This window comes from Crinia signifera, chromosome 7 (assembly GCF_055691185.1).
Source record: "Crinia signifera chromosome 7, ASM5569118v1, whole genome shotgun sequence".
NCBI lineage: Eukaryota > Metazoa > Chordata > Amphibia > Anura > Myobatrachidae > Crinia > Crinia signifera.
In genome coordinates this window covers 176,526,974-176,553,344 of record NC_139223.1, presented here as the reverse complement: position 1 = coordinate 176,553,344, position 26,371 = coordinate 176,526,974, and the positions used below count along the sequence as shown (strand labels likewise).

The 26,371-nt window shown below is 47.6% G+C and overlaps 1 protein-coding gene across 2 annotated transcripts in view; it reads left to right on the top strand.

Annotated features, from left to right (window-relative positions):
* ERBB4 (erb-b2 receptor tyrosine kinase 4) overlaps window positions 1-26,371 on the top strand; it is a 690,947-nt gene that overhangs the window by 604,349 nt on the left and 60,227 nt on the right. For both annotated transcript variants that reach the window (XM_083154478.1, XM_083154479.1), the window contains exons 21-23: window positions 15,918-16,073; window positions 19,208-19,283; window positions 20,086-20,232. In XM_083154478.1, the coding sequence (XP_083010604.1) occupies window positions 15,918-16,073; window positions 19,208-19,283; window positions 20,086-20,232 (379 nt within the window). The remainder of the gene's footprint in view (window positions 1-15,917; window positions 16,074-19,207; window positions 19,284-20,085; window positions 20,233-26,371) is intronic.

Here is a 26,371-nt window from a genome sequence, read left to right as displayed (position 1 = left end):
CAGCGGGCGGCAGTATGGAGAGGCTGAGCAGCTCTCTGCACCGCACACACACTGTCCTCCTCCTGCGACCTGCCCCCTCTTCCCCACGGACACTTGCGCTGAGGCATGTAGCGCTGACTGTGAATGCCTGGATGACATGTCATGTCCGGATCCGCCCCCTATCCATTGCTCCCTGCACCTGTCAGCTGTCAATCACATGACGAACAGGCAGCAGCGCCGCCTCCCCTTCCTTCCCTCTTCTCAGAGTGCTGTGCCAGTGCCGCTGCCAGTCCTCAACACTCCGCCCCCTCTATCTTCTCTTCTTCCATCTCCTCCTTCTCTCCCCTCCTTTCCCCCTCAGTCACGAGTGCTGCACATACTTTTTGTACTGATTTCGGATCCCATCTCACACACGCATGCCGTGTGATGTGATCTAGCCCATAACATATGCGATTCTCGCAGCGTGTATGGACACCTTCAGTGCCTGCAACATTTTGCGGACACAGCACTGAGATGGTGTATGCATACATGTACATGCACCCAAGATCCTCCATAGGATCGCATGTTGCATGCACTCCTACAATCGGGCTGCAGCTTGTTGCAATGGCAATGTGAAAGGGCGCAAAATTTGCAGGAGGGCGCCAGACACCCTAGCACCGGCCCTGGCCGCTTTAAATAAATTGGAGCTTTCTTACCAAATCTCTCACTTTCTGAATCTCTCTTCCTATTACATTTCACCCATAGATGGTGCGTCTTTACCCCTAAGCCTGTGCCAGAAAAAGGTTGATGATTTTTTTTTCCATTTTATTAACTTTTTTATACTTTACCATCCACTAATGGGCTCCACTTGCTCCGGTGTCCACATTGACACCAAAAAAAAAAAAAAAAATATGAAAAACTCATGACTTTTTTCATGTTTCAACCTTTTATCCACTGCTAACTTGTGAATGTCAACATTTTGGTGTAGAACTGTTGATTGTCGACCTAGACGGACTGTTGACCGTATTTGATGCGGTCCCTAAGTCGACAGTAATTAGGTTGACAGAATTGGTCGACCACAAGCAATAATAGTGCCAGAACACTTATTCGGGGTCCATGATGCCTTATGTTGACATAGACAACAAAAAAACATGAAAAAGTGTGTACATTTTTTTTTCATGTCAACCTCTATGTCAACATTTTGATTGTGTTGACATTTTGGCCATGTGATCCCTGTACTTCTGGGCCGATGCCTGCTCTAACACAGCACATTCCAGCAGGTCCGTGCATGCATGAGTGGTAATTACTGGAGAACACTGCGAGCGCCTTCGGCTTCGTTTTACTTCACTGGGACGCTCGCGGCCTGATTGACAGACATTTCATGGACGTGCCCACAAAAACAAAAAATTCATAAAAAACACTGGGTGGACCCATCAAATGATTTGTGTGGCGGGGGGGGGGGGGGGGAATGCAGCCTCTGGCAAGGTCTGAATCGGGCCCATAGTAAGCCACCAACTGCTAAAATGTTTTAAAGCGGCAATAATTGGGCGGCGACTGGGCGTGGCTACAAATGCACACGCTAATGGGCCGTTCTGTGGGCGTGTTATGGGTGTGGCTACATTCCCAGGTGCACAGCTGCAGGCAACGGAAGCCAAGGTCAGACGGAGAACCCGCACCTGCCATTGGTCTGACCGATGTTACATTTGCTTTGAGAACAAGACAGAAATACTCCACTTTTACAAGAAATGTGAAACCGTCGCTATATAATCCCCATTGCCCAACTGTCCCCGTGATAGAGGCTTCCACCGGTCCCCATGGGGCTTTTCACTGAGTTATCTGAGATTGATTTAGATACTTGAACAAAGCGCCTATAAACTGAAAGGGATTAAATAAAGATTTGGTAGTAAATCAGGGAAGCTCATTGTGCTCATTTATAGTCACATTACATCACATAATAATAGACAAGACAGACCATTAGCAGCCAATATCCACCAGGGTTTTTAAAGACAGCTATATACTCGATGTTTTAGCTGGAAGGAATTAGTGGTGATTTATATATTTAAGTCTTACACACTGCTAAAGCCATCAGACCTGAATTTGAGCATTCTCGTATAATTTAATAATAAGCAGAAGTAAAAGCGCTTAGCGTCCATTTAAATGCCGGATATTGTACCGCGGACACTGCAGGGCTGCGGAGAACTGGAAGTTTTTAATTTGCATTCAAAATTAGATCTGGCCAGTTTAAATTGATATTCTATTTATAACTCTGAAGTTCATATTGATGGATATACTTATTAATAGGCGACGGCAGTTTTTCGATCACCGCTTATTGCAGCGGTAGGAAACTATCAATAAAATATTAGCGGCACGGTACTTGGCTGCCTTGGCAACACTGGTTTATTTACCGCTACGCTTGGTCAGTGTTCAGGGATCACTGTGCTACAATTGTGGTGGTGCCCTCACTGTTCAAAGATGCCATTTGTTGCATTCTACAGCAGGAGACAGGGACACATACATCCTTGGGCCGTCCACTGAGACTGGCCCATTCTTCCATAGATTTGGCAGTGGGGTTACAAAAAAATGTGCACATCTCCGCCAGAAAAGTTTGGCGCTACTCACCTCTCCGTCTGCCGCTGCCTGGTCCATAGCAGGGTCCTGCAGATCTACTTGTCAGCGGTCCCGGTGCTCCTCCTGCCACCATTAAAAAATGTCCCTTGCAAAATGGCCGCCTCCTCTTCTAGAATCCTTAATAACTGTCTGCTGTGATGAGGCGGACATTTTGTGAAGCATTTTTAATGGTAGCAGGAGGAAGACAAGTAGATCTGCAGGTCCTGGCAGCAGAGCAGCAATAGCCCCTGCAGACGCATACCTCCCAACTGTTCTGATTTTCGCAGGACCGTGATGTTTTTTGGGGGGCGTTCCAATGTTCCATCCAGGGCTGGCAGTATCCTACGGTGGGGGTGTGGATGGGGGGGCAGGTGGAGTGCACAATGTCTATTCCCAGAGACAGAGGGGTTGGAGGTATGGCCAGCTGATCATGCACCCACAGCGGCAAAAACAGGGGTGTGACCTTGTGGGCATGACTTGCTTTGTAGGCCACACCCCCAAATTTTGGATAGGCACCTCCGACACGTGCAGGAATCCCGCCGGCCATGCTACAGATGTTGGAAGTGCAGACCCCAGGCACCCGCCCTTATCTAATGCCTCCAAGCCACAGCGGCGTCTGTGGGGGCTATTGGAGATTCCTTAAACCATCTTAGAATACATCCCACTTGAAGTAACACGCCCGTAACACTCCCATAACACACCAACGTGTCTTTTTGCCCACCTCCCAGACGCTACCATGGAACTTCCTTCAACTTCCTTCACCATTTCTGAAGCAAACGGCTCCTCGCATCTGTGCGTAGCACACGGAAATAGATTTCACAATAATTCACACCTACGCTATAGCAAGTAATCAACTGCGCAGCCATGGGCACTGCGAACAGTTAGCGCCCACCTCTGAATCAGACCCACCGTGAACAAGCATCTTTCAACCCAATCCATCCCAAACTAGAGCAAATACTAAACTCTTGTTTCCGGACCCTTTAGTGATTGATGTTTAACCACCTTTAAATTTGACGGGAGACTCGTGCTCTTTCAACAAGACCAACCGTCCCCATTTCCCACCCAAAACAGCAGCTTCCAGAGTAAACTTATTTACTGTTCCGTGGAATAGAAAAAAAATCTCTTATATAACATTAGCTTTGATCTCTACACATTTTTAGACTCAATTAATATTAATACTAGGCTGAATTAAAGGATTGTGACCCACTTATTATTGGCCTCTAATTATATCTATTTTGCATGAAAGACATTACGGTCCTGCAGGGTTTATGTGTCTGTAGAGGTGCAGCTAGAAACGAGACACGCAGAACAACATGTAAGCTGCACTCTCCTTGGGGTAAGGAATCTGGATATGCCGTTTACTCCGAGCGAGCCTACTTGAAAAGAGATAGGGGGGTTAGAATCCATAAAGCAGATTTCCTACTCTTTATAAGTATCGCCTTTGTCCTAATTACTGAGTACTTAGGCAACTCTATCGGTCCGACATCAAATATCACTTAGAAACATAGAATTTAATGGCAGATGAGAACCTCTTGGCCCCTCTATTATTGTTACGTCCGCATGTACTCGCAATCAAGGCTATGGAGACAGAGTATTCCTTTAATTGGGCAGCCCCCCCCAGTCACAGACTCTACAGGAAGTCCCATTGGGAGTGTTCCCTCCCTTCAGGACTGCCAGTTTGGACTGCAATAGGCAGAGAGCTGACTTCCAGTAGCAAGCCACTCTCTGCCTTGCTGTGCAGCCCAATTTGGCTTCTACGGGCTGCAGTCAGTGCAGTCCATAGAAACCGAGTGTTTGCGCATTTGCATGGTGGTGAGTGCTAGGGTGACCAACTCATCCCTTTAATCCGGGACACATATTAATTACACAGGTTCTGTGGCTGGCTTTCACCTGGTTTTAAACTGCCACACCTCAAGACTCCATTTCACCTGGTTTTAAACTGCCACAGAACCTGTGTAATTAATATGTGTCCCGGATTAAAGGGATGAGTTGGTCACCCTAGTGAGTGCGCATGCGCCGGTCCTGTGCGTGTCAGCTCCATTATGCAGGTGCCAGGACCTGGGTATCAGCTGTGGCTGCAGCAGCAGGGGATGTCTACCGGCGGACTAGCCTGTTACTGCTTACAGGTAGGAGCAGCCATTTATATGCCTTTGTTTTTTTTGTTTTTCAAAATTATTTAAGGTGCTTGTTTGACCACTGAATAGATGCAATGTGCATCTATCAGTGCAGGGAGGGAAGCCGGGGGCTGCAATGTGCAACGGAATAGAGCTATATATACTGTATATATATTTTTTGCATGCAGGGTAAATACTTTCTGGGTTTGCATGCAGCCCACAAATACTGACCAGCTTTATTACTACACTGCAATTTAGAATTGCATTTGAACATGCCCCCCCTGATATCTAAATCTGCCTACTTACATCTGCCCCCTGCAGCGCAACATGGTTTTACCAAGTTACAATGTCACCTGCTCTTTTTTGCGTTTGGAAGCATCGGCAGCCACTGATGAGTTTACAGGTTAAACACTTCATTGCCTAATCGCTAAATCGATGATTGGCATTTACTGCTGGGAGCATACGGTATGCTCCAATGAGTCCCTTGGGTACAGCTTAAGCCAGCTGTCTCTGTCTGTTCAGCAAAATAGCCGTGTTCACCTCCGTTTCCATAAAGAGGCCCGTCTGGGGAATTATGTCTTTTCTCTCCGCGCGCAGCCATATTGTGTTAGACATCACTCAAATGCAATTGTGCGCTGTTCTGACAGGAGTCTGCCGCTGAACTGCCGGCTATACTTGTTGTGTATGAAGCTGCCGCCTTGTTCTGACCTTCAGAAAATAACACCAGCTACTGTGCATTTATCACAAGACAATGAAATATGAAGACATCATACACAGTCCTTCACCAGTGATTCCTAGGATCGGCCTGTTTAATGTGGTCTGAAGGAAAATCACTTGTCTTAAAATATGCCATATGCAGATTAGGAAACGGGCACCACTGGTGACAATTTAAGGAAGAGTCTACAACTGGAATTAAATGTTCTCCTCAGACCTTGTTCTGTTACTCAGACACCAGAGACTGCGCAAGCTGTAACCCGGACTGGTTCTACCATTAGACAGCTTTAGGCAGATGCATAGCTGCCTCTCCTCCTGCATTCTGCAGGAGACTCCCTGACATAGCAGCAATCTCCCTCTCTCCCTCACTAGTCTAGCAATCTCCCTCATGTCACCTAGCCCACGTTACTCTGTAACATCATAGTTACCTCTCCTCCTGCATTCTGCAGGAGACTCCCTGACATAACAGCAATCTCCCTCTCTCCCTCATTAGTCTAGCAATCTCCCTCATGTCACCTAGCCCACATTACACTGTTGCATAGTTACCTTCCCTCCTGCATTCTGCAGGAGACTCCCTGACATAACAGCAATCTCCCTCTCTCCCTCATTAGTCTAGCAATCTCCCTCATGTCACCTAGCCCACATTACACTGTTACATCATAGTTACCTCCCCTCCTGCATTCTGCAGGAGACTCCCTGACATAGCAGCAATCTCCCTCTCTCCCTCATTAGTCTAGCAAACTCCCTCATGTTACCTAGCCCACATTACACTGTTACACCATAGTTACCTCCCCTCCTGCATTCTGCAGGAGACTCCCTGACATAGCAGCAATCTCCCTCTCTCCCTCATTAGTCTAGCAAACTCCCTCATGTCACCTAGCCCACATTACACTGTTGCATAGTTACCTTACCTCCTGCATTCTGCAGGAGACTCCCTGACATAACAGCAATCTCCCTCTCTCCCTCATTAGTCTAGCAATCTCCCTCATGTCACCTAGCCCACATTACACTGTTACATCATAGTTACCTCCCCTCCTGCATTCTGAAGGAGATTCCCTGACATAGCAGCAATCTCCCTCTCTCCCTCATTAGTCTAGCAATCTCCCTCATGTCACCTAGCCCACATTACACTGTTACATTCCCCCCTCTTTCTATCTCTTCACTGGCTCCCCATTCCTTTCCGGGTTTTCTGTAAACTCCTCACTGCCACCTACAAGGCTCTCTCCTCCTCCACAGCTTCTTACCTCTCTTCACTGATCTCTATCAGTGTGCTCCCGTCCTCCCATCCTCTTCGCTCCGCCACCGACTGACCTCTCACCTAATCACCTCCTCCCACTCCCGTGTCCAAGAATTCTCTCGCGCTGCCCCCCTGCACTGGAACAACCTCCCGCCACCCATCAGGCTTTCTGATTCCCTTACCTCCTTCAAGTGCTCCCTCAAAACCCACTTCTTCCGACTGGCCTATCCCTACTCCTCCTAACCACTTTTGCTCCTCCTATCCTGCCTACCCTACCCCTCCATCCTTTCCTACTTATCCTATTGTTTTTCGTTCATCCACCCACCTCCTTTAGTCTGTTAACTCTTATGAGTAGGGTCCTCCTTCCTCACGTACTCACCCTACCTCTTTACCTCACCAGTGCTCCTGTCCTGTTCTTCCCTTCCTCTACTTCATCTTCAGTCTCCCCGACAATTTCCACACCTACTTCAGAACTGATGCTGATTTTAGTTCTACCAGCTATACAGATAGGGCAGGCCTTATGCTTGCTGGCGAATCGCCAGCAGCATGCTGCTGGCGATCCGCCAGCAACACGGCGCGCCATCTGACTGAGACGCGCGTGCGTCCCCCACGCACGTGCGTCTCAGTATCCGGGCGGCCGGCGGGCGAGGCGGACGCAATACTGTCCGCCTCCCGCTCGAGGGGGGCTGGGGGGACCCGAGGAGGCTGTGGGGGGGTGCGGGCGCCCGGTGTGGGCACCGGGCGACCGTCGGAAGGGGACGGCAGCACCGTCGGAAGGGGACGCGCGCGCACCTCGTGCGCGCGCGTCCCCTTCCGACACACAGATGGCGCGGGAGCAGGGAATGGCGATGGCGTCGCCATCGCCATCCCCTGCAAAGATGAGCCCGGCCCCATCTGTACCTTATTTATGCTGTATTTTATCAACACACCCTTGTAATTTGTTTTTTTTGTTTGTTATGTACGGCACTGCGGACACTTTGTGGTGCCTTATAAATAAAAGTACTACTACTACATCATAGTTACCTCCCATTCTGCAGAAAACTCCCTACATAGCAGCAATCTCCCTCTCTCCCTCATTAGTCTAGCAATCTCCCTCATGTCACCTAGCCCACATGACACTGTTACATCATTGTTACCTCCCCTCCTGCATTCTGCAGGAGACTCCCTAAAATAGCAGCAATCTCCCTCTCTCCCTCAGTAGTCTAGCAATCTCCCTCATGTCACCCAGCCCACATTACACTGTTACATCATAGTCACCTCCCCTCCTGCATTCTGCAGGAGACTCCCTGACATAGCAGCAATCTCCCTCTCTCCCTCATTAGTCTAACAATCTCCCTCATGTCACCTAGCCCACATTACACTGTTACATCATAGTTACCTCCCCTCCTGCATTCGGCAGTAGACTCCCTGACATAGCATCAATCTCCCTCTCTCCCTCAGTAGTCTAGCAATCTCCCTCATGTCACCCAGCCCACATTACACTGTTACATTTTTGGGGAAAAAGGAATAAGAGATAGATACATTTGCATTGAATCATCACCATTTTCCAGCACTTTACCAAGTATAGTAGCTTTTACTATCTGCTTTGGGGCTCATCTACATTTGTATATAAGTCATAATAAAAGATTCCTGTCAGATGTAGCAGTACACACCCACGCTTCTAGGTGCCACATTCATAATCTCTTTTCACAATCTCTCAATATATGGAACTAGACACACCCTTTGGGTGAAGCATGAGACGCCCCCTCAATGGGGCACCTCTGCGTTCCAATGGGCCTGTCCAGCGTTTCTATGGGCGCCCCAATTTTTTTTGTGGGCACACCTATGAACTGCAACTGCCCCCTGTCTGTCACTCAATTTGCAAATGCCCCAGCGGGTGAAAAACTCGATGAAGGCGTTTGCACATGCGTGTAAGCGACTATGCGCATGCGAAGGCTCCCACCCTCGGAGACAGGCCGAATTCAGACCTGTGCGTACCGATCTGAATTGGCCCTTAACTGAAGTAGTTAAGGGCCGATTCAGATGCCTGGATATTTCTGCCTGTGCAGGCTCGCCCCAGAAATTGATTGATAGGTGTGCACCACCACACCCCCCCCCAGCATTGTCCTCCCCATGTTGTCACCTCGGCCAGTGCCGACTCCCCCACCCTTGCGATCGTACGCCCAGTGCTGCTGCCGCCGATGACAATTTGCTGCAGTGAGCAGGCAGCAGGCCCCACTCAGCAAATTTTGGGGAGACTCTGGAGTTCAAGCGCGTCTGAGTCCCCCCTGAACATCCACGAGCCTGCCACCTGATCACTGCTGTGCTGTCTGTGAATGGCGGTGGGTGCAGCTGCAGGAGAAACCCGGCGATCCAGAGTGGGGAGTCGGAACTGCACTGGATGGTGGTGAGCAACAGGGGGAGGGGGGGGGGCTGCTCCTAAGTGCTGTGGTGGGTATTTCTGCCCTGGTAGGTTTGTTCTGCCCCAGAAAAACCCACAACTCCAGGGGTTAATGCCGGTGTTGAACTTTCAAGACGCGACCCCCCACACTGTCACCTGGGGCCTCCACATGCTCGATCCTGCTGTTTTTGGGAACTAAACATCCCAGCATGCCCTGCCACAATCCCCAGTTGCAGAGCGGTGGCAGGGCATGCTGGGCTGTGTAGTTCTGCAACAGCTGAAGGGACGCATGGTATAAGGTGGCCAGAGCTGTGCGTCCCAGCATTCCATGCTTCAGGCATACCAGATAGAGCACACTGAGACTTGTAATGCTACAAGAGCTGGAAAGGCGGAACTTCTATGTGTCTGCTACAGATTGACCAATGACAGGATACTGCGTCACATCCTGTATACTGTGCCGTATACCTTACATTCCACAGCGATACATGTATATCACTCACCTGTCCCCTCCCTGCTCATTTGCATTATTCTGCATAACTACCCATTAGTCGCTCACCTTTACTACAATTACCACATGCTAATTGGTCTGAGACACAAAGCGGTTTTCATTTTTAGGGTGAACTTTTAGACTGGGATGCCCAGAGGACTGTGTAAATGAATGCTTTGTGGCTAATTGTGAGTCCTGTAATTCCATTAGCCATTTCATGTAGAAAGAAATGTTACACAAAGGCCCGAGAGCAGTGACACCCGATGGTAATTAGCGCCAAATTGGGGTGTATCGCCATGCAGGCTTCAATAAATCCTATATGATTAGCCAGCTCAGGGTTGTCCTTGTACTTCCCACAATGTGTGCTTCCCCCAGAATAACTCTGATAGGATTAATTATGTATAAATATACATTTCATTCTGACATCACCCGCTTCAGCATGGAAAGTAATTTGCTGTATACAGTATGTGCTACAGAGACGCCAGGGGGCTCACATGGGGCGAGATGTATTAAGGCATCAAAAGTGATAAACTGGACAATGATAAACCACCAACCAATCAGCTCCGTCCTAACTGTAATTTTTCAGTCTGTTAGAACTCGGGGACCCGTGGGTGCAGGGTCCGGGGCAGGTCCTGACACCACACGGGTTCCCCAGGGTCCTGTACCTGTGCGGGGGTCCCTGCAGGATGGTAGCGGCGGGTGGCTTCCAGCAGTGTCTGTCGGGCGCTGTGTGCGCCGGATGCCCGGGCTTGCTAGGCAACCTCTCAGACGTACCCCTTCCGACCGGCTGCCTAGCAACGGAAGACGCTATGCAGCACAGCTATTACTCCTGGCTGTTACTAAGCAGCCAGGACGCTTTCCCATTGGTCTGGGTCCGCCCTCCTCTTAAGGGAGCTGGACAGGACGTCAGATGCCGGTGATAATTCTCCTGTGCCTTATGCAGGATGACTGCAGGGACGTGCATGCTGCTTCCTATCTGCATGAGCCTGCCTTCCGAGCGAACACCCTGGAACGACCATCTTCCTTCTTTCATCCAGTGTCGTGAGTAGCCGGAGGCTACGGTTAGGTCAGTTGCCCTAGTGGAGGTTGGGCATTAATCCTCCTTTTGGTTTGTCCGGGGAGATTTACCCCTTAAAGTTGTGCAAAAGCACAACTTTACCGTTTGCGATGAGGTCGCTTAGGTTTGGTTGTGACAGGGTCGCTTGGTTTTGGTTGTGACGGAGTCGCTGTATTTACTTTACCATTATTTTGCTATACCTGTGTGGATTTATACACTCTTTCCCGTACTTGTGTAACTAGTTATAGCTGGGGTTTATTAGTTTAGTCAGATTCTCCTCTTGGACCTGTCCTTGGCAGTCGTCGTGGACTTGTCACATCTTAACACCTGACTGCACCGGAGCTAGGGCGGGCTTAACTCGACCTTTCATACGTGGCGGCTACAGGCGAAGCCTAGCATCCCGCAGTCCACGGCCACCTGTCTGAGAAGGCCAATAGAGCTAGAGTAAAAGATAGTGGCATTCAGTTACCTGAGTTACTCCCTGGATCGTAACACAGTCTGTGACTTAGGAGCTGATTGGCTCGCAATTGTATCAATGTTCAAGCTTAGTACATCTGGCCCATGTTGTACCCCCCCCCCCTTTCGCCATTTTTACTTCTTAGTAATAATAATAATGCACATTACACATTAGGCCACACGCCATGATTCCTATTACATATTATGCCACACACCATGATTCCTATTACATATTATGCCACACTCAATTATGCCACTGACACCATTTCATTTTATGGCCAACACACAAATGATGCCCCACGGTAAGGCTTCTACCCCATACATTAATGACAGATATTTTTTCTTTACATACATGCTCGTTGCCAGAGGTTATATGCTTCTTACCGGGATTTCTTGATAATTGTCGGAGGTTACCTGCCCATTACCAGCGGTTTCATGCTCGCCAGGGGGGTTACATTCTCCATGGGGAGTTAAGTGCTCATTGCCAGGGGGGGAAGTTACATGTTCTTTGCCAGGGGGGAAGTTACATGCTCATTGCCAGGGGGAAAGGTACATGGTCATTGTCAGGGAAGAAGTTACATGCTCATTGCCAGGGGAGAGTTACATACTTGTTGCAAGGGGGCTTACATGCTCATTGCCAGTGGGCAGTTATGTGCTTCTTGCCAGGAGGGAGTTATATGCTTGTTGCCTGGGGGGTTACATGCTTGTTGCCAAGGTGACTTACATGCTCATTGCCAAGGGGTTTTCATGCTCGTTTCCCATGGTGGTTCCATTCTACAGCTCTCCTCCAAGAGACACTAGCGGTCTGGCAGGCCCCCATTCCCTGCAGGTCCCCTAGGCTACAGCCTAGTCAGCCTTATGAATTATTCCACTTGCATTATCCACTGGATTCAGCTATAACAGAAATGTAAGTGAGGGATGAAAGCGTAGTAATGTAGCATGTTACTGTAACTAGATACCGTGTACACTCCAGGCTCTGTGCAGAACAAGCCTGCGATCTGCAGAGCTCTGAAACACTATGGGGAAAACAGGAGACATGCACTGAGCTATTGTCGGCTTATCAGTCAAGACACCTGGATAGTTCATTAATAGCAAGCAGCTCACAACAAAATGAATGTGCTCAGGATAGAGACACTGAGCATGGATCTTGTCTAACAGTCTTAGCATCCAAGTGCACAATATTAATAGGGAGAAGAGAAGAATTGGAGGATTGCCACGGGAGCCTGCGCCATTAATTTTCTCTGTGCATTGAGGCTGTTTATGCTAAATGAACACTCACTGGCAGGAAGGGGACAATTATTTACTTACTTGGGTTTTACAGCTGCACACTTGTACATTTCCCGCATAGTAAATGGCCAGGGGGCGGGGGTAGAAGGGGGGAAAGGAACACTTGAGATTAGTGTAAGCGGAGACACACTTGCGTTCCACTGAATGGAGAAAATCGAAATAAAAGGACATAAATACAGCGTAGGGAAAAAAAGGTAAAACAGTGAGGGTGTTATTTGCAGCTAAATCCTTATAAAGAACAGGTCATAATAAGCGCATTATTCCGTATTGTACTTCAGAAATTGGAAGTTTTGATAACTAATTAATGTATCCGACCATATATATATTTATGCAGTATTATAATTATTATTATAATTTATTTATATAGTTCTACAAGGGTTTCGAGACACTTAAAAATACATAAATGAGGGAGACGCCTGGGGAAGAGACCCAAATGAAGGGGGGGGGGGAGAGATGTCACCAAGTCCAGCACCCATACCACAAACGCCTCAATTTGTGGCTAAAATGATGCGAAATGACTCGATTTGCTTCATTTTGGCTCTGCCTCCTCCTTGGAGAGATGTGGGCATGCGGGAGATGTGCCCACCTTCCTGGGGGCTGGGGGGAAGGGACACCCAATTTTTGGGAGAGCAGGCAAGTATGACGGATGCCATGATTGAGAGGTTGGCGCCGTGGAGAAGTTGTACGCACACGGCTGATGTTTTCTGTCTGTGCACACACCTGAGTATCACTGCGCTGTGTCCAAGCCGCAGACACAATTAGAACACGGTAACTCTGACACTGGAGACCATGTCCAGAGTGTGAAATTATATCTGCAACAGGGCCTTGGCATCAATGGTGCGTCTAAATATGCAGCGACGAGCGGGTGGTTCTGTGGGTGCAGAATCAGTCACTGAAGCACAAGCATTTGCTGCAGAAGATGCAGCTGCAATTGTGTGCACCTCCGGAATAGGTCGAATGGGGTGATTCAATTGTTATTGCACCCCCACATATGCATGCCCACCGGCATCTTTTCAAGTGTTTTTGCTCTAAGTCTCCTGAGGTGGCAAGCAGAATATGAGCAAAAAGCGACACATGTGGGTGGCCAAACACAACCTTCAATGTCATGACCAGAACTAGAGTATAGTCGGGTTTATCTATTTTGCACATCCCGCCTGAAAACAATGGGCGCCCAAACAATTGCATACCACCCCATCTAAAGTGACTGGGAAAATGCAGTTATAGGGGCCCCTTAAACAATTGAATCACACTCCATGTGTTCTATACCACACACTGTGATATGTGTGGAGTTTATACATTCTCCCTGTGTTTGAGTGGGTTTCCTTCATGCCCTAAGATTCCTGCCCAGAAACCCAAAAACATACTGTAGGTACTATAAATATCTCTTAATAAACTGTTACTACTAAGAAGGAGAAGAAGGATGACACTGACCACTAGGACCACAATAGGACAGTCAGGGGGCAGAGGGTAACACTAGAGCAGCATTTCTCAACCCTTCTGCCCTGGCACAATAGTTTGCCTTGAGTTGTTCTCAAATGGGCCACCAGATCTAGAGATGTCCACACCAGTTTACAGCCACCACAACCACCAGTTCAACTGTTATTCTCTGGTCTCTTGCTTTCATGTGAAGGCCAAAAGTATTTGATTTGTGTTACCTGTGGGGACCAGTGTGGTTTTGTTTTTTTTATATGGGGACCAATGGGTTTGTTTTGTTATTTTTTACTGTAGGGGCCAATGAGATTTTCACCGTGGGCGTCTGATAATAATAACAAAATCTTGTTTGGTGCACTAGAACTGGAACCAAGTAATCTGTTCCATAAGGCAGTTCTCCTCATACTTGCCTACTTTTGAAAACTAGTTTCAGGAAGATTATAGTTGGTAATATAATTTTGCAAAGTGCCCCATTGAGGGGGCATGTCCTGCTCCTTCCAAAGTGCATGTCTAGTTCCATATATGTATAGATTGTGAGAAGAGATTGTGAACGTGGCACCTAGAAGCGTGGGTGTGTACTGCTACATCTGGGAGGAATCTTGTAAAATGACTTATATCCAAATGTAGATGAGCCCCAAAGCAGTTAGTAAGAGCTACTATACTTGGTAACGTGCTGGGAAATGGTGCTGATGATTCAATGTAAATGTATCTCTCATTCCTTTTTCCCAAAAAAATGTAACCGTGTAATGTGGGCTAGGTGACATGAGGGAGATTGCTAGACTAATGAGGGAGATTGCTGCTATGTCAGGGAGTCTCCTGCAGAATGCAGGAGGGGAGGTAACTATGATGTACAGTAAAGGTGTAATGTGGGCTAGGTGACATGAGGGAGATTGCTAGACTAATGAGGGAGAGAGGGAGATTGCTGCTATGTCAGGGAGTCTCCTGCAGAATGCAGGAGGGGATGTAACTATGATGTACAGTAACGGTGTAATGTGGGCTAGGTGACATGAGGGAGATTGCTAGACTAATGAGGGAGAGAGGGAGATTGCTGCTATGTCAGGGAGTCTCCTGCAGAATGCTGGAGGGGAGATAACTATGGTCTAACAGTGTAATGTGGGCTAGGTGAAATGAGGGAGATTGCTAGACTAATGAGGGAGAGAGGGAGATTGCTGCTATGTCAGGGAGTCTCCTGCAGAATGCAGGAGGGGAGGTAACTATGATGTAACAGTGTAATGTGGGCTAGGTGAAATGAGGGAGATTGCTAGACTAATGAGGGAGAGAGGGAGATTGCTGCTATGTCAGGGAGTCTCCTGCAGAATGCAGGAAGGGAGGTAACTATGATGTAACAGTGTAATGTGGGCTAGGTGACATGAGGGAGATTGCTAGACTAATGAGGGAGAAAGGGAGATTGCTGCTATGTCAGGGAGTCTCCTGCAGAATGCAGGAGGGGAGGTAACTATGATGTAACAGCGTAATGTTGGCTGGGTGACATGAGGGAGATTGCTAGACTAATGAGGGAGAGAGGGAGATTGCTGCTATGTCAGGGAGTCTCCTGCAGAATGCAGGAGGGGAGGTAACTATGATGTAACAGTGTAATGTGGGCTAGGTGACATGAGGGAGATTGCTAGACTAATGAGGGAGAAAGGGAGATTGCTGCTATGTCAGGGAGTCTCCTGCAGAATGCAGGAGGGTAGGCAACTATGGTTCTCCTGCTTTACAACATTGTTGTATTAGGAATTACCACTTATCAGAATGTAATAGGTGCAGCACAATAGCTTTACCCACATCTCCTTCTGCAGTCTGTAGCCTGCTGTTTGCCTTACTGGGTCTGGAATGAACACATAGGTACTGCATATGCATCCAGTATTACGTAAACACATCGGAGATGCGGTTATTGTGGCAGGATTTCAGCCCCCCAGGTAAAATCCGACACCCTGCTCGGCATTAGTGAAGCCAGGCGCAGTCCGTGGGATGTACTGGCGTCGGACAAACTTGAACGTTTTTTAAAGCGGCAATCATGTACAAGGCAAAACCATACCGTGTAAATGATTGCTGCTTTAAAAAAAACATTCAAGTTCGCCCGGTATCCGGCACCTCTATCCATCCAGGGACTATCCGTGTGGGGTGACTGCTGCATGCTTGTACATAACTGACGTCTAACTACGGCCTTCTGTTTCCTTGCACAACAGGGTATGATGTACCTGGAGGAACGGCGATTAGTGCACAGGGACCTGGCAGCCCGGAATGTGCTGGTGAAGTCTCCCAACCATGTGAAGATTACAGACTTTGGCCTGGCACGTCTACTAGAAGGAGATGAGAAGGAATACAACGCCGACGGTGGCAAAGTAAGCGGCTCTTAGTATCTCGCCATATTTCATGTTCTCAGCTGATACTGTGCCCATGGGTGTGGTATATGGTCCCGACAGTCGGGATCCCGACAGTCATTAGCCCGACGTCGGGATCCCGACTGGCCAGACTCTGACAGCATGGTGAGCGCAACAAAGCCCCTTGTGGGCACGTGGCTCGCTACGATCGCCACCTATTCTATTCTCCATCTATGGGGGTCGTAGAATAGCCGGTGGCCGTCGGGACCCTGAGTGTCGGGTTTTGGCAGTCCGGCCCGACGTCGGGGTAATGACTGTCGGGATCCCGACTGTGGGGAAACTGTCCGGCACCCGTGCCCACAGCACAGGTAAAACTCTACGTAGCTCTGCCAGGGTCCTGCCATAGTGCCAGTACCAATGTGCCTCTCGCTCTGTACTGTCTATGTACCTATGGACTACACAGGTTCTGTGGCTGATTGGAACAGGGTGAAATGCAGGCCGGAATGTAGCCAGCCACGGAACCCGTGTCATTTATGTATCCCGGATTAAAGGCATATTAAGGCAAGCATGTTTGGGGCATGGGCCATAGGGTGGACTGTATAAAGGTCGACATACATCAGGTGGACCACTAAAGGGATGGGAAACGACAAAATGTTGACATGAGTTTTTCACATTTTTTTTACCCGAATTTCTACGCCCTGTTGACCTTCAGCAGTCGACCTAGTGACCATATCCCCCTGAAACTATTAATTCCTTCCAGAAAAGGGTTTTTCTCCCTCTAGACCAGACATGTGCAAACTATGGCCCTCCAGCTGTTGTGAAACTACAAGTCTCATCATGCCTTGCCACAGTTTTGCTGAAACTATTGCAAGGCATGCTGGGATGTGTTGTTTCACAGCAGCTGGAGGGCCATAGTTTGGACATGCCTGCTCTGGAATGTAAGCTTTTGCGAGCAGGCCTCTCACCCTCTGCGAGCCCTACGTAATAATGCAATCTGCAGATTATATCTATTACACTAATTCCCCATTTAGTGCTATTAATTTGTTCTGAAAACTCCAGCGCTAAGAGAAACAGCGCTAAATGAAAATGGATTTCCCCTAAGAATCAATAGAAATTAAAGTGTTCCCAAGGTCCCCCGGGAGCTCTCAGCCAGCAGGTAATAAAGAGCGCGACACACAATGCCCAGAGTCCTCTACACATATGTAATGTCTATCGTGCTTTGCAGAGAAGTAGAACCTCAACCTTCCTCCAATATAGACGCATCGCCTTCATTAAATAAAACGGTCCCATTTATCCTGATTGATTACTTTAGCCTGATTTATAGCTAAAGGGAGTGAGATGGACTAATTTCTATGGTTCATTAGATCTACCAGAAAACGGTCTACAGTGAATAAGTCGATCCTGATTGGTTTACACGGAAAAAGGTCAACAGGGATAAAAAAAGGTTGTCAGTTTCAGAACTTTTTGTGTGGACATGGTCAACACAAAAGGGATTATACACTTTTTAAAAAACTTTTTATTCACCAAAGCTGCCAATAAGTGTAATGCGTCCCATTGCGTATCAAGCAAAGGCAATGAGAGACAGGCAGCTAGGTTACTATACATGCTTGTTGTCTATGTGGATGGACAATTTGAAAAATATGACAAATAATTTTTAAATAATCTGTGTTGACCATATGTGTGTGTCAGTCATCGTCTTGTTGACCTTTTGACCATGTCCACCTTTTGAAACTGATGACTTAGTGCATGTCTCTCTACCATTACCCTTCTGTCCACTAGTTCGCACTAAGAGGGGTTCTGAGTACCCAGAAGCCCCACCCTCCCTGACAGAAAAGAGAGAGAGAGAGCATGATATTACAAAGCCCCGCTCCCTTGTGGCAATTTGCTGTGATTTGCGGGTCACTGGAGAGGGGGCAGAGCCAGTGGGGCAGATGTATTAAGCCTGGAGAAGAGATAAACTGGAGATAAAGGGAAAGGAGATCAAGCACCAGCCAATCAACTCCCAACTGTTATATTTCAAACACAGTTGATTGGCTGGTGCTCTATCTCCTTTCACTTTATCTCCAGATTATCTCATCTCCAGGCTTAATACATCTGCCCCAATATGACTAGAATCCATTGGACTAGCTTCAATGTAGCAGGGGCTGAGTAATATACTCATTTTTAAATTTATTTTCCCCCATAAAAATCCAGCTTAGGAGGCGCTGCATAAACAAAAATTATCATAGTGTCACCATCTGCTCAGGCTCCTTCCTCTGGTCCCAAAGCTGCAGCTTCCCAGAAGACCCCAACTAGGCAGGTAGCGCCAACCTCTCCGGCACCTCCTGGGCAAAAACTGCAGAGAGCAACAACCTCTTGCCCCCATTAGTGATACATGAAAAAGGATGAAGAACTCTGGTGCCAGGTTGACATGGGTAAGGTCGACAGTCAAGGTCAACATGAGTTTGTCACTTTTTTGTTTGAGCCGACATGTGCCGACAGGCGGTATTTCATGCCCTACCATCCACTACGGCATGAGCGAGCCATGCGAGGGGACGTGGTACACTTAGGCGGTGTCCATGTCGACTGTGTCAACATTTGGAACAAAAACGTGAAAAACGCATGTCGACTTTTTGACTGTCGACTTTCCCATTGTCAACCCAGTGTGATAACCTTCTGACTCTGCTGACCTTACCCATGTCGACCTATTTCCGGTGTCGACTTAAGGCCTGTCAATCTTCATTGATTGACCCAATGCATGTCGAAATAAAGTTGGTCAACCCAACCCATACCCGCAGCTGGAGCCCCTAGGCCTGTGCCTCGCATACCTAATGAGTAATCTCAGCACGGGCGAATGACAACAGGCGGGTGGAAGATAGGCGCCATTAAAAGTGTAGGATGGCATAACAGTACGTAATATTGCTCTGTAGACGAAAATATCCCTTCTGCAATCCTATGCCAATCAGGGTGCACCGCTGTGCCCATTAGCTTGGTCCAATTGAGACACTAGATGAAATGAAGCTGCACAGCGCCCCCTACTGCAGGCTGTACCGGATATTTATATAAATAAGCTGCAGAGTATTGCGCCGATGAGGGCTGATGACACCGTGGATGACGTGTTTGGTAACTTGTTGGCGTAGACTTGCTGTAACCTCGCTGTATTTGTCTCTACCCAGATGCCCGTAAAGTGGATGGCACTGGAGTGCATCCACTACCGGAAGTTCACCCATCAGAGCGATGTCTGGAGCTACGGCAAGTGTTGTGTTCCCCGATCCCCCTTTATGGCACATACGTCATATCCCCTAGGCAGCACAGTGTAATGTAGAACATAGCGTCTAATGCTGGCCACACATCAGACCAAATTTCCTCCAACCATCCAACTAGTTGGTAGGACTGAAAATCCGGTACTTTATGGGGGCAAATGCCAATAAGCAATTTGCTCATGAACTCAGGAGAAAGGATAAAACCATTCAGTGAAATTGTCTAAATCAATTGACAGCTGTTTTTCAGATTTGGGAAACAAATTACTTAATTACAAATAGCATTTGCTCTCATCCAGTACCGGGTTTTTATTCCATCCAACCAACTAGTTGGATGGTTGGAGGAAAGTTGGTCTGATGCGTGGCCAGCATAATGGGAGATATAATATATTAAACCTTCTAAAGAATGGAGATGTTGCACCCAGCAAACAATTATCCTTTAGCCATTATTTCATAGAAATGCATTTGATACTGTGCATTGAACATGGCTACTTCTGTAGATCCTGATTGGTTTTTAAGGGCAAAATCTCCACTGGGCCATTTCTCCACTATTCAGAAGATGTGATAAGTTTTGACAGTAAACTCCCCTAGGACAGGGACTGATGTGTAATAAAGTGTTAATGCTACAGTATACACATAAAAGGTAATAAGAAGCCTTAAGGGAGTCACCGAACCCCACAAACACTTAGTTATTGTACTTTATTATTAATGAGCGATATATAATATAAGCTGTAGAACGCCGTCACTGAGGTGTTGTTAGTGTGTCCCTCTGTACTGAAGTCTTTGTCTTGTAGGAGTCACTATATGGGAGCTGATGACTTTTGGTGGGAAGCCGTACGATGGTATTCCAACACGCGAAATCCCTGATCTCCTGGAGAAAGGAGAGAGACTACCTCAGCCTCCCGTCTGCACCATTGATGTCTATATGGTCATGGTGAAGTGTAAGTGGCAATCATTCGTAGCGGTCATATATATTACAGCAGGGGTGGCCAAACCGGTCCTCGAGATCTACCAAAAGGTCATGTTTTCCAGAGCACCTAGCTGGGGCACAGGTGCAGTCATTACTAACTGTCACATTCCCCAGATCACCTAGCTGGGGCACAGGTGCAGTCATTACTAACTGTCACATTCCCCAGATTACCTAGCTGGTGCAGAGGTGCAGTCATTATTAACTGTCACATTCCCCAGATCACCTTGCTGGGGCACAGGTGCAGTCATTACTAACTGTCACATTCCCCAGATCACCTAGCTGGGGCACAGGTGCAGTCATTACTAACTGTCACATTCCCCAGATCACCTAGCTGGTGCACAGCTGTAGTCATTACTAACTGTCACATTCCCCAGATCACCTAGCTGGTGCAGAGGTGCAGTCATTACTGTCACATTCCCCAGATCACCTAGCTGGTGCACAGGTGCAGTCATTACTAACTGTCACATTCCCCAGATCACCTAGCTGGTCACAGGTGCAGTCATTACTAACTGTCACATTCCCCAGATCACCTAGCTGGTGCAGAGGTGCAGTCATTACTGTCACATTTTCAAACATGTGCTGCGTTTATTCCCAACAGACACATTCTACAGATTCACAGATGGTCTGGAAAACATGACCTGTTGGGACATCTCGAGGGCCGGTTTGGCCAACCCAGCATTACAGTATATGATTTATGTGTATCACATGAACATTAGGTAGCAGTAACATTGTAGAGGTTTATATTGTATTTTCGAGTGTTCCCCTGGGAACGTGGGTCGATTCCCCGTCCTATCGCTCGTAAATAAAAGTCAGTTCAGACTGATTTTTATTTGCGGCCATCGAATGATTCCTCCTACCTAGCGGAGGCATGAGCGGGTATGTGTTCTCGTTTGGATGGGCGGGAGAGCGTCTGTAAGCCCTGCTGCTTCTTTATTCTGCTGGCCGGGCGGAGGGGGAACGGGAGCTGGGAGGTGCTGCGCGGGCATGCGCAGCAGCCCTCCTGCGGCCATTTTGTATTTGGGCCAAGTGCTGCGGCCGCTGCACGTGGCCCAGCCAGCCCAGGGGGGAGCGCGGCCAGACCCTTTTTAATAAGTTTTGGCCCGGCCCACCGGGAAATGGCCCGGTTTCCCGGTGGGCCAATCCGCCCCTGCACATAGAATAGCCCACTGGGGGAGGGCACATAGGATAGCCCACTGGGCTTGTTGTGGAATATACTGTGTATCATCTATCTGGGTAATGACTTTATCAGTAAGCTCCAGCGAGATTATTTACTTTTTGTTTTCCTTCGTTCTAGTTTCTGAGCTCTCTGGGTAACTGGTGTTTGGGTAACAGATCTCACACATGTACCATCTCCGTCTAGAGCGTTGTTATTGATCAGAAGCACATGTTCGCGCTCATTTCTTTCTTATTACAGTCATCTTCCTTACTGGCATCTGTGCTAATATCGCTCAGTCTGTGATTTCAATTTGCGTGGGGAGAAATAGGTGTTAACGAACCTCACTTCCTACACCTCCATCACATTATCTGACAGTTCACTCAGAGCATACGGAGGAAAGACATGTCGCTGCAATATGGAATTAAATATGTCAATACATTCCGCTGATACCGGGGAGGACTAGACAGTTCTTAATTGGAAAAAACCTTTCCTTAATGTACGCAGTATGGAGACTTATGCAAAGAGAGGCATCATTGAGGCATGCGTTACGGAAGGCGAAGATGGCGGCCAGAGCTAGTGGTTTCCGGATGGCTGACAGACAATGGAGTCTATTCAATTACAGTCGAAAAACATCAGTTTCAGGCTTTTTAGTTAAATCCATGAGTTCACCTATTCAAAAATTCCGACAGGTCGGAATGCTCCAACCTGTCGGAAAACACATGGATTGGCGGAATAGCCACCAATCTCCGTGCTTTTGTTGGTAACAGGGACAAATCAACAGGTTTTGGCCCGTTTCCGACAATTTAAATCTGACTTAAAAAAAAAATAGTCGAATTGAGGAGTTGAGGCGGGGAGCACGGCACCGGGTGAGCAGCAGCAGCGGTGGTGCTACTGCTGCTGCTCACCCGGTGACAATGTCCCACTATTCTGGGATGCCAAGGGGTCAATTTACGTTCTATTGAAGGTGGCATGTTGTTCATAGCAACCAATTATTATTATTCTGCAATATGGACTCAAATATAATAAAATACATTTAACCATTAACCTGCCTCTCTACAGCGCTCCCAGCATCCACTGCCTCATTAATCACCGTTGCTCGCCCTGGCTGTAACTAGGGGAAACGCCTGATGACTGTGTCTGTGTGTGTGTGTACATGACAGGTCACAGAGCAGCAGAAACGTATCAATCTGTTTCTGTTTTTAGAACTGCCTGGATAACGGGCTTCATGATGAAAGATCCCATACAGTACCTGTATCCGTAATTAGCACACGTAGACCCGGCAAGAGCCAACTGTACTCCACAGGATCCAGCCAACGTCTTCTAACAACTGAACCGTGCATAGGAAATAAAAAATAGTGTTTTAACCCTTTGAGTGGCAAGGGAATTTGTCAAAAATAGGTGTGAAAATTCCAAAGCAAACCTTTTATATTAACCCATAGAGTGCCAACGTTGCTGCAAATGAGATCCTCAAAATATCCGTAAATAAAATACCAGCGTCGCTCACAGCGACTGATCTTTGTTTTTTTGGGTGCAATATTTAACTAAACTCCAATGAATCGACTCGGCTGTATTTGTATTTATGCTAAAAGATAAACTGCAGGTGGGGCAGATGTAACATGTGCAGCGAGAGTTACATTTGGGTGCTATTTTCTTTCTGTGCAGAGTAAAGACTGGCTGTTTTATTTTTACACTGCAATATAGATATCAGTTTGAAGAACAAACCCCACCCAAATCTAACTCTCTGCACATGTTACATCTGCCCCCCTGCAGTGCAGCATGGTTTTGTCCATGAGAGAATTTGCTTTTGCGAGTGAACCAGAACCAGGCCACACAGTCTGTATTATACAGAGGTGCGGCAATGCGATGGAAGCAGGGTAATGCGTATGTGTCTGGCATTGCAATTAGAGAGCTGCGAGTCACTTATTTCTTGAAGTGTGTCTCTCCAGTCCATTCTTCTCATTACTAGCAGAATCTCCCAGGAGCCTCTGGATTCATTTAAGTGCGATTAACCGCCCCCCTCCCTGAGCGATGGCCCTTTTTCCCTATCTGGTTTATCCTGAAAGGCCGCTGCGTAACAGCACCACAAACCTGTGAAGATGAATGAGCCTGTTATTAATAGGAGACTTTGGGCCCATTGTGTGTTCGCGAGGAGAATGCAGAGGCGCGCGGTGCCCCCTGCTGACTCCGTTCAGCATATTTATTTATTGCAGAAAACAATCGCACCAACAAAACAGTCAGCTCATCTGGTATCGCGCTGGGAGCGCAGCGCCTTACTGACCTATCCAGCGGCGGGGGCAAAAAGGGGCGTTCTATCGGACGTTTCATCAGTTTATATTATTCGCCGAAATGGAGAGCATTAATACTATAGTATGATCCAGAATAGTATTGAGAGAGGGCTGATTGTTAAATCCTGGAAATATATGTATAACTGATTAATGGTAACGATATGCACAATAACGAGAATGTTCACTCTATTTTCGGCCAATGTACATGCAGTCAAATCCTGACTATCTCAACAACGACAGCTATTCTCCTGGGTGCGGCCGCGGAACAATATCGCTAATGATATTGGGCCCGATTCAGAGCTGCACGCTGGGCTGCTTGTGTTCAGAGCCCAGTGAGCAGGCTAATGCAGGGTTGCCTACCCTCCCGGAATGTCCGTGAGGCTCCCAAAAATTGGGTCCCCCTCCTGTCCTGGCCCTCTGTAAAGGTGGGCAGCCCTACCGTATATCGGCACGGGGGGGGGGGGGGGGGGGGGGGGCTAAATATGCAAATTGTGTCATTTAGCCCCGCCCCTCCTCTAAGATGAAGTCTACATCAGGCTCTGCAACTAACCAGCTCCTACCTGTGATTTTTTTTACCATAGCCTGTAAAAATGTAGGAGCTGATTGGTTGGTACTTTAACTCATGAAATTGAACAGTTCAGCGCAATCTTATGGTCGCCGCCCCATTAACAATCACAAACACCAATTTCACAGATGGACGGATCATTCTGAACGCCATCCCTGTGCGGGAATCTGATCCGCACAGAAATGACTTTACTCTTTGGAGGAAGTCATTTCCTGGTGACTTCCTTCTCCACGTGCAGTAACCTGCTAGGTCTGTGCGCGCTGCATTTTGCATGCGACTGTGGGTGTAAGAACAATGCGCTCCATAGGCTTTCAAATGCAGTTGGCCAAATATTTAATAAACAAAGATGGATTCCCACATAAGCAGGCTTCCATGGCCTTACGGAAAAGCAGCCACAGGTGCCGCGAGCCATCATGATCAACCAGAGTGAGCTTACACCCCTTGTCCAGACTTGTGGGTGGTGATCACAGGTGCAAAAATATTGTGTCCCCCTCCTCCACCCCAACCCAAGTTCACAATATGCAAAACGGCAGTGTGACAGGGAGAGGCAGGGGGTGACAGGGAACAATAATGGGGGACGTGAAGAGGGTGACAGGCAGAAGTGGGCCCCCCCAGTGCACTGCACCTGCTGCACCAATGGTAGTTCCCCCTCTGCCTACACAGCAACTGACAACCATAAATCATAAGTATTCAAGTTGTATTTCTGATTTCCCTACAAATTTATTTATGTATTTATTAACAGTTTCTGATATAGCGCACACATATTCCGCAGCGCTGTACAGAGTATAGTTGCTCATTCACATCAGTCCCTGCCCCAGTGGAGCTTACAATCTATATTCCCTACCACATGTACACGCACACACAGACATTCTAGGGTTAATTTTTGTTGGAAGCCAATATACCTACCAGTATATTTTTGGATTGTGGGAGAAAACCGGAGCACCCGGAGTAAACCCACGCAAACACTATGTCATTTTTCTTTGTTTTACATATTTATAAATACATTATGGCTGAGTATGTAAATAGTGTACACACCCACATGGCACTAGCCACGCCCACACACAACTAGACACACCCACACAGTACTTAACACATCCGCACTGCTTTGGCTACACCCACACAGCACTGGCCACGCCTCCTCCGCTTCTCAAAATAGGCCCTGGAACATTTTGAACCCTAGTCCCATGTGGGAACCCACTCCCTGCTTTATTGCACAGCTTATTCCGCTTATGCAACATAAGATGCTGCAATCCAGGGCTGGCGGCAGTCTTCCTGCTGAACGACGGAGTAGCCGCTGATTTTAGCTTCACGTTACCAAACTATACTGTGACTAGCGTAGAATTAAGAGGCTTTGGGTTACAAAACTGAGGTATTATTGGCAAATGGTATCCAGCCTACATAGTACGGCCAGCCCCAGTGATTAATCCATAAATAAAAGTGTGTTTAATGAACACGGTGTTGCTTCCTGCGCAGTGCCCAAACACACAGCTGTAACGAGCTAGGCTGTGTGCACAAGAGTTAAATCCCTTTCAGCTACAGTGCAAATACTTTGAAATGCTTTGTACTTTATCTTTTCAGTGTAAGCACAGAAAGGACACGCACCAGTGAACAGGGGGCTTGGGAGATGGAGAAAGAGGGAGGCAGGGACATGATATAGATGGTTTTCTGTAATGCTTTGTTCTGCAGAGAGACATGTATTTCACCTTGGCACACATAACTCTGCCAGGGGGCCCAGGAAAGCATTGCAAAATGACTTTACCCTTCTCCCGCTATCCTGGTGGTGCTGTCGCTCTCTACGCCTAGGGGATGGTTTTCTCTATTTGCTGCCATATCAGAGATGACAATATATCTGTGTGTGTGTGTGTGTGTGTGTGTGTGTGTGTGTGTATATGGCTAACTACTCACCAATATGAGGGGAAGTACCACAATGGACCACTAGAGGCCACTAGACAGATTAAATTACTCCTTTGTGTGCTAAAATATGTCATAACAGAAAGTGAAAGCAATTTTTGCACTGATCTGTTTCAAACTTGCTACATATGGAGAGAGGGAGCTGTGTAGACAGAGATTGGAGGTAGGAGCAGATAGGGACTCTGGGGGTGGG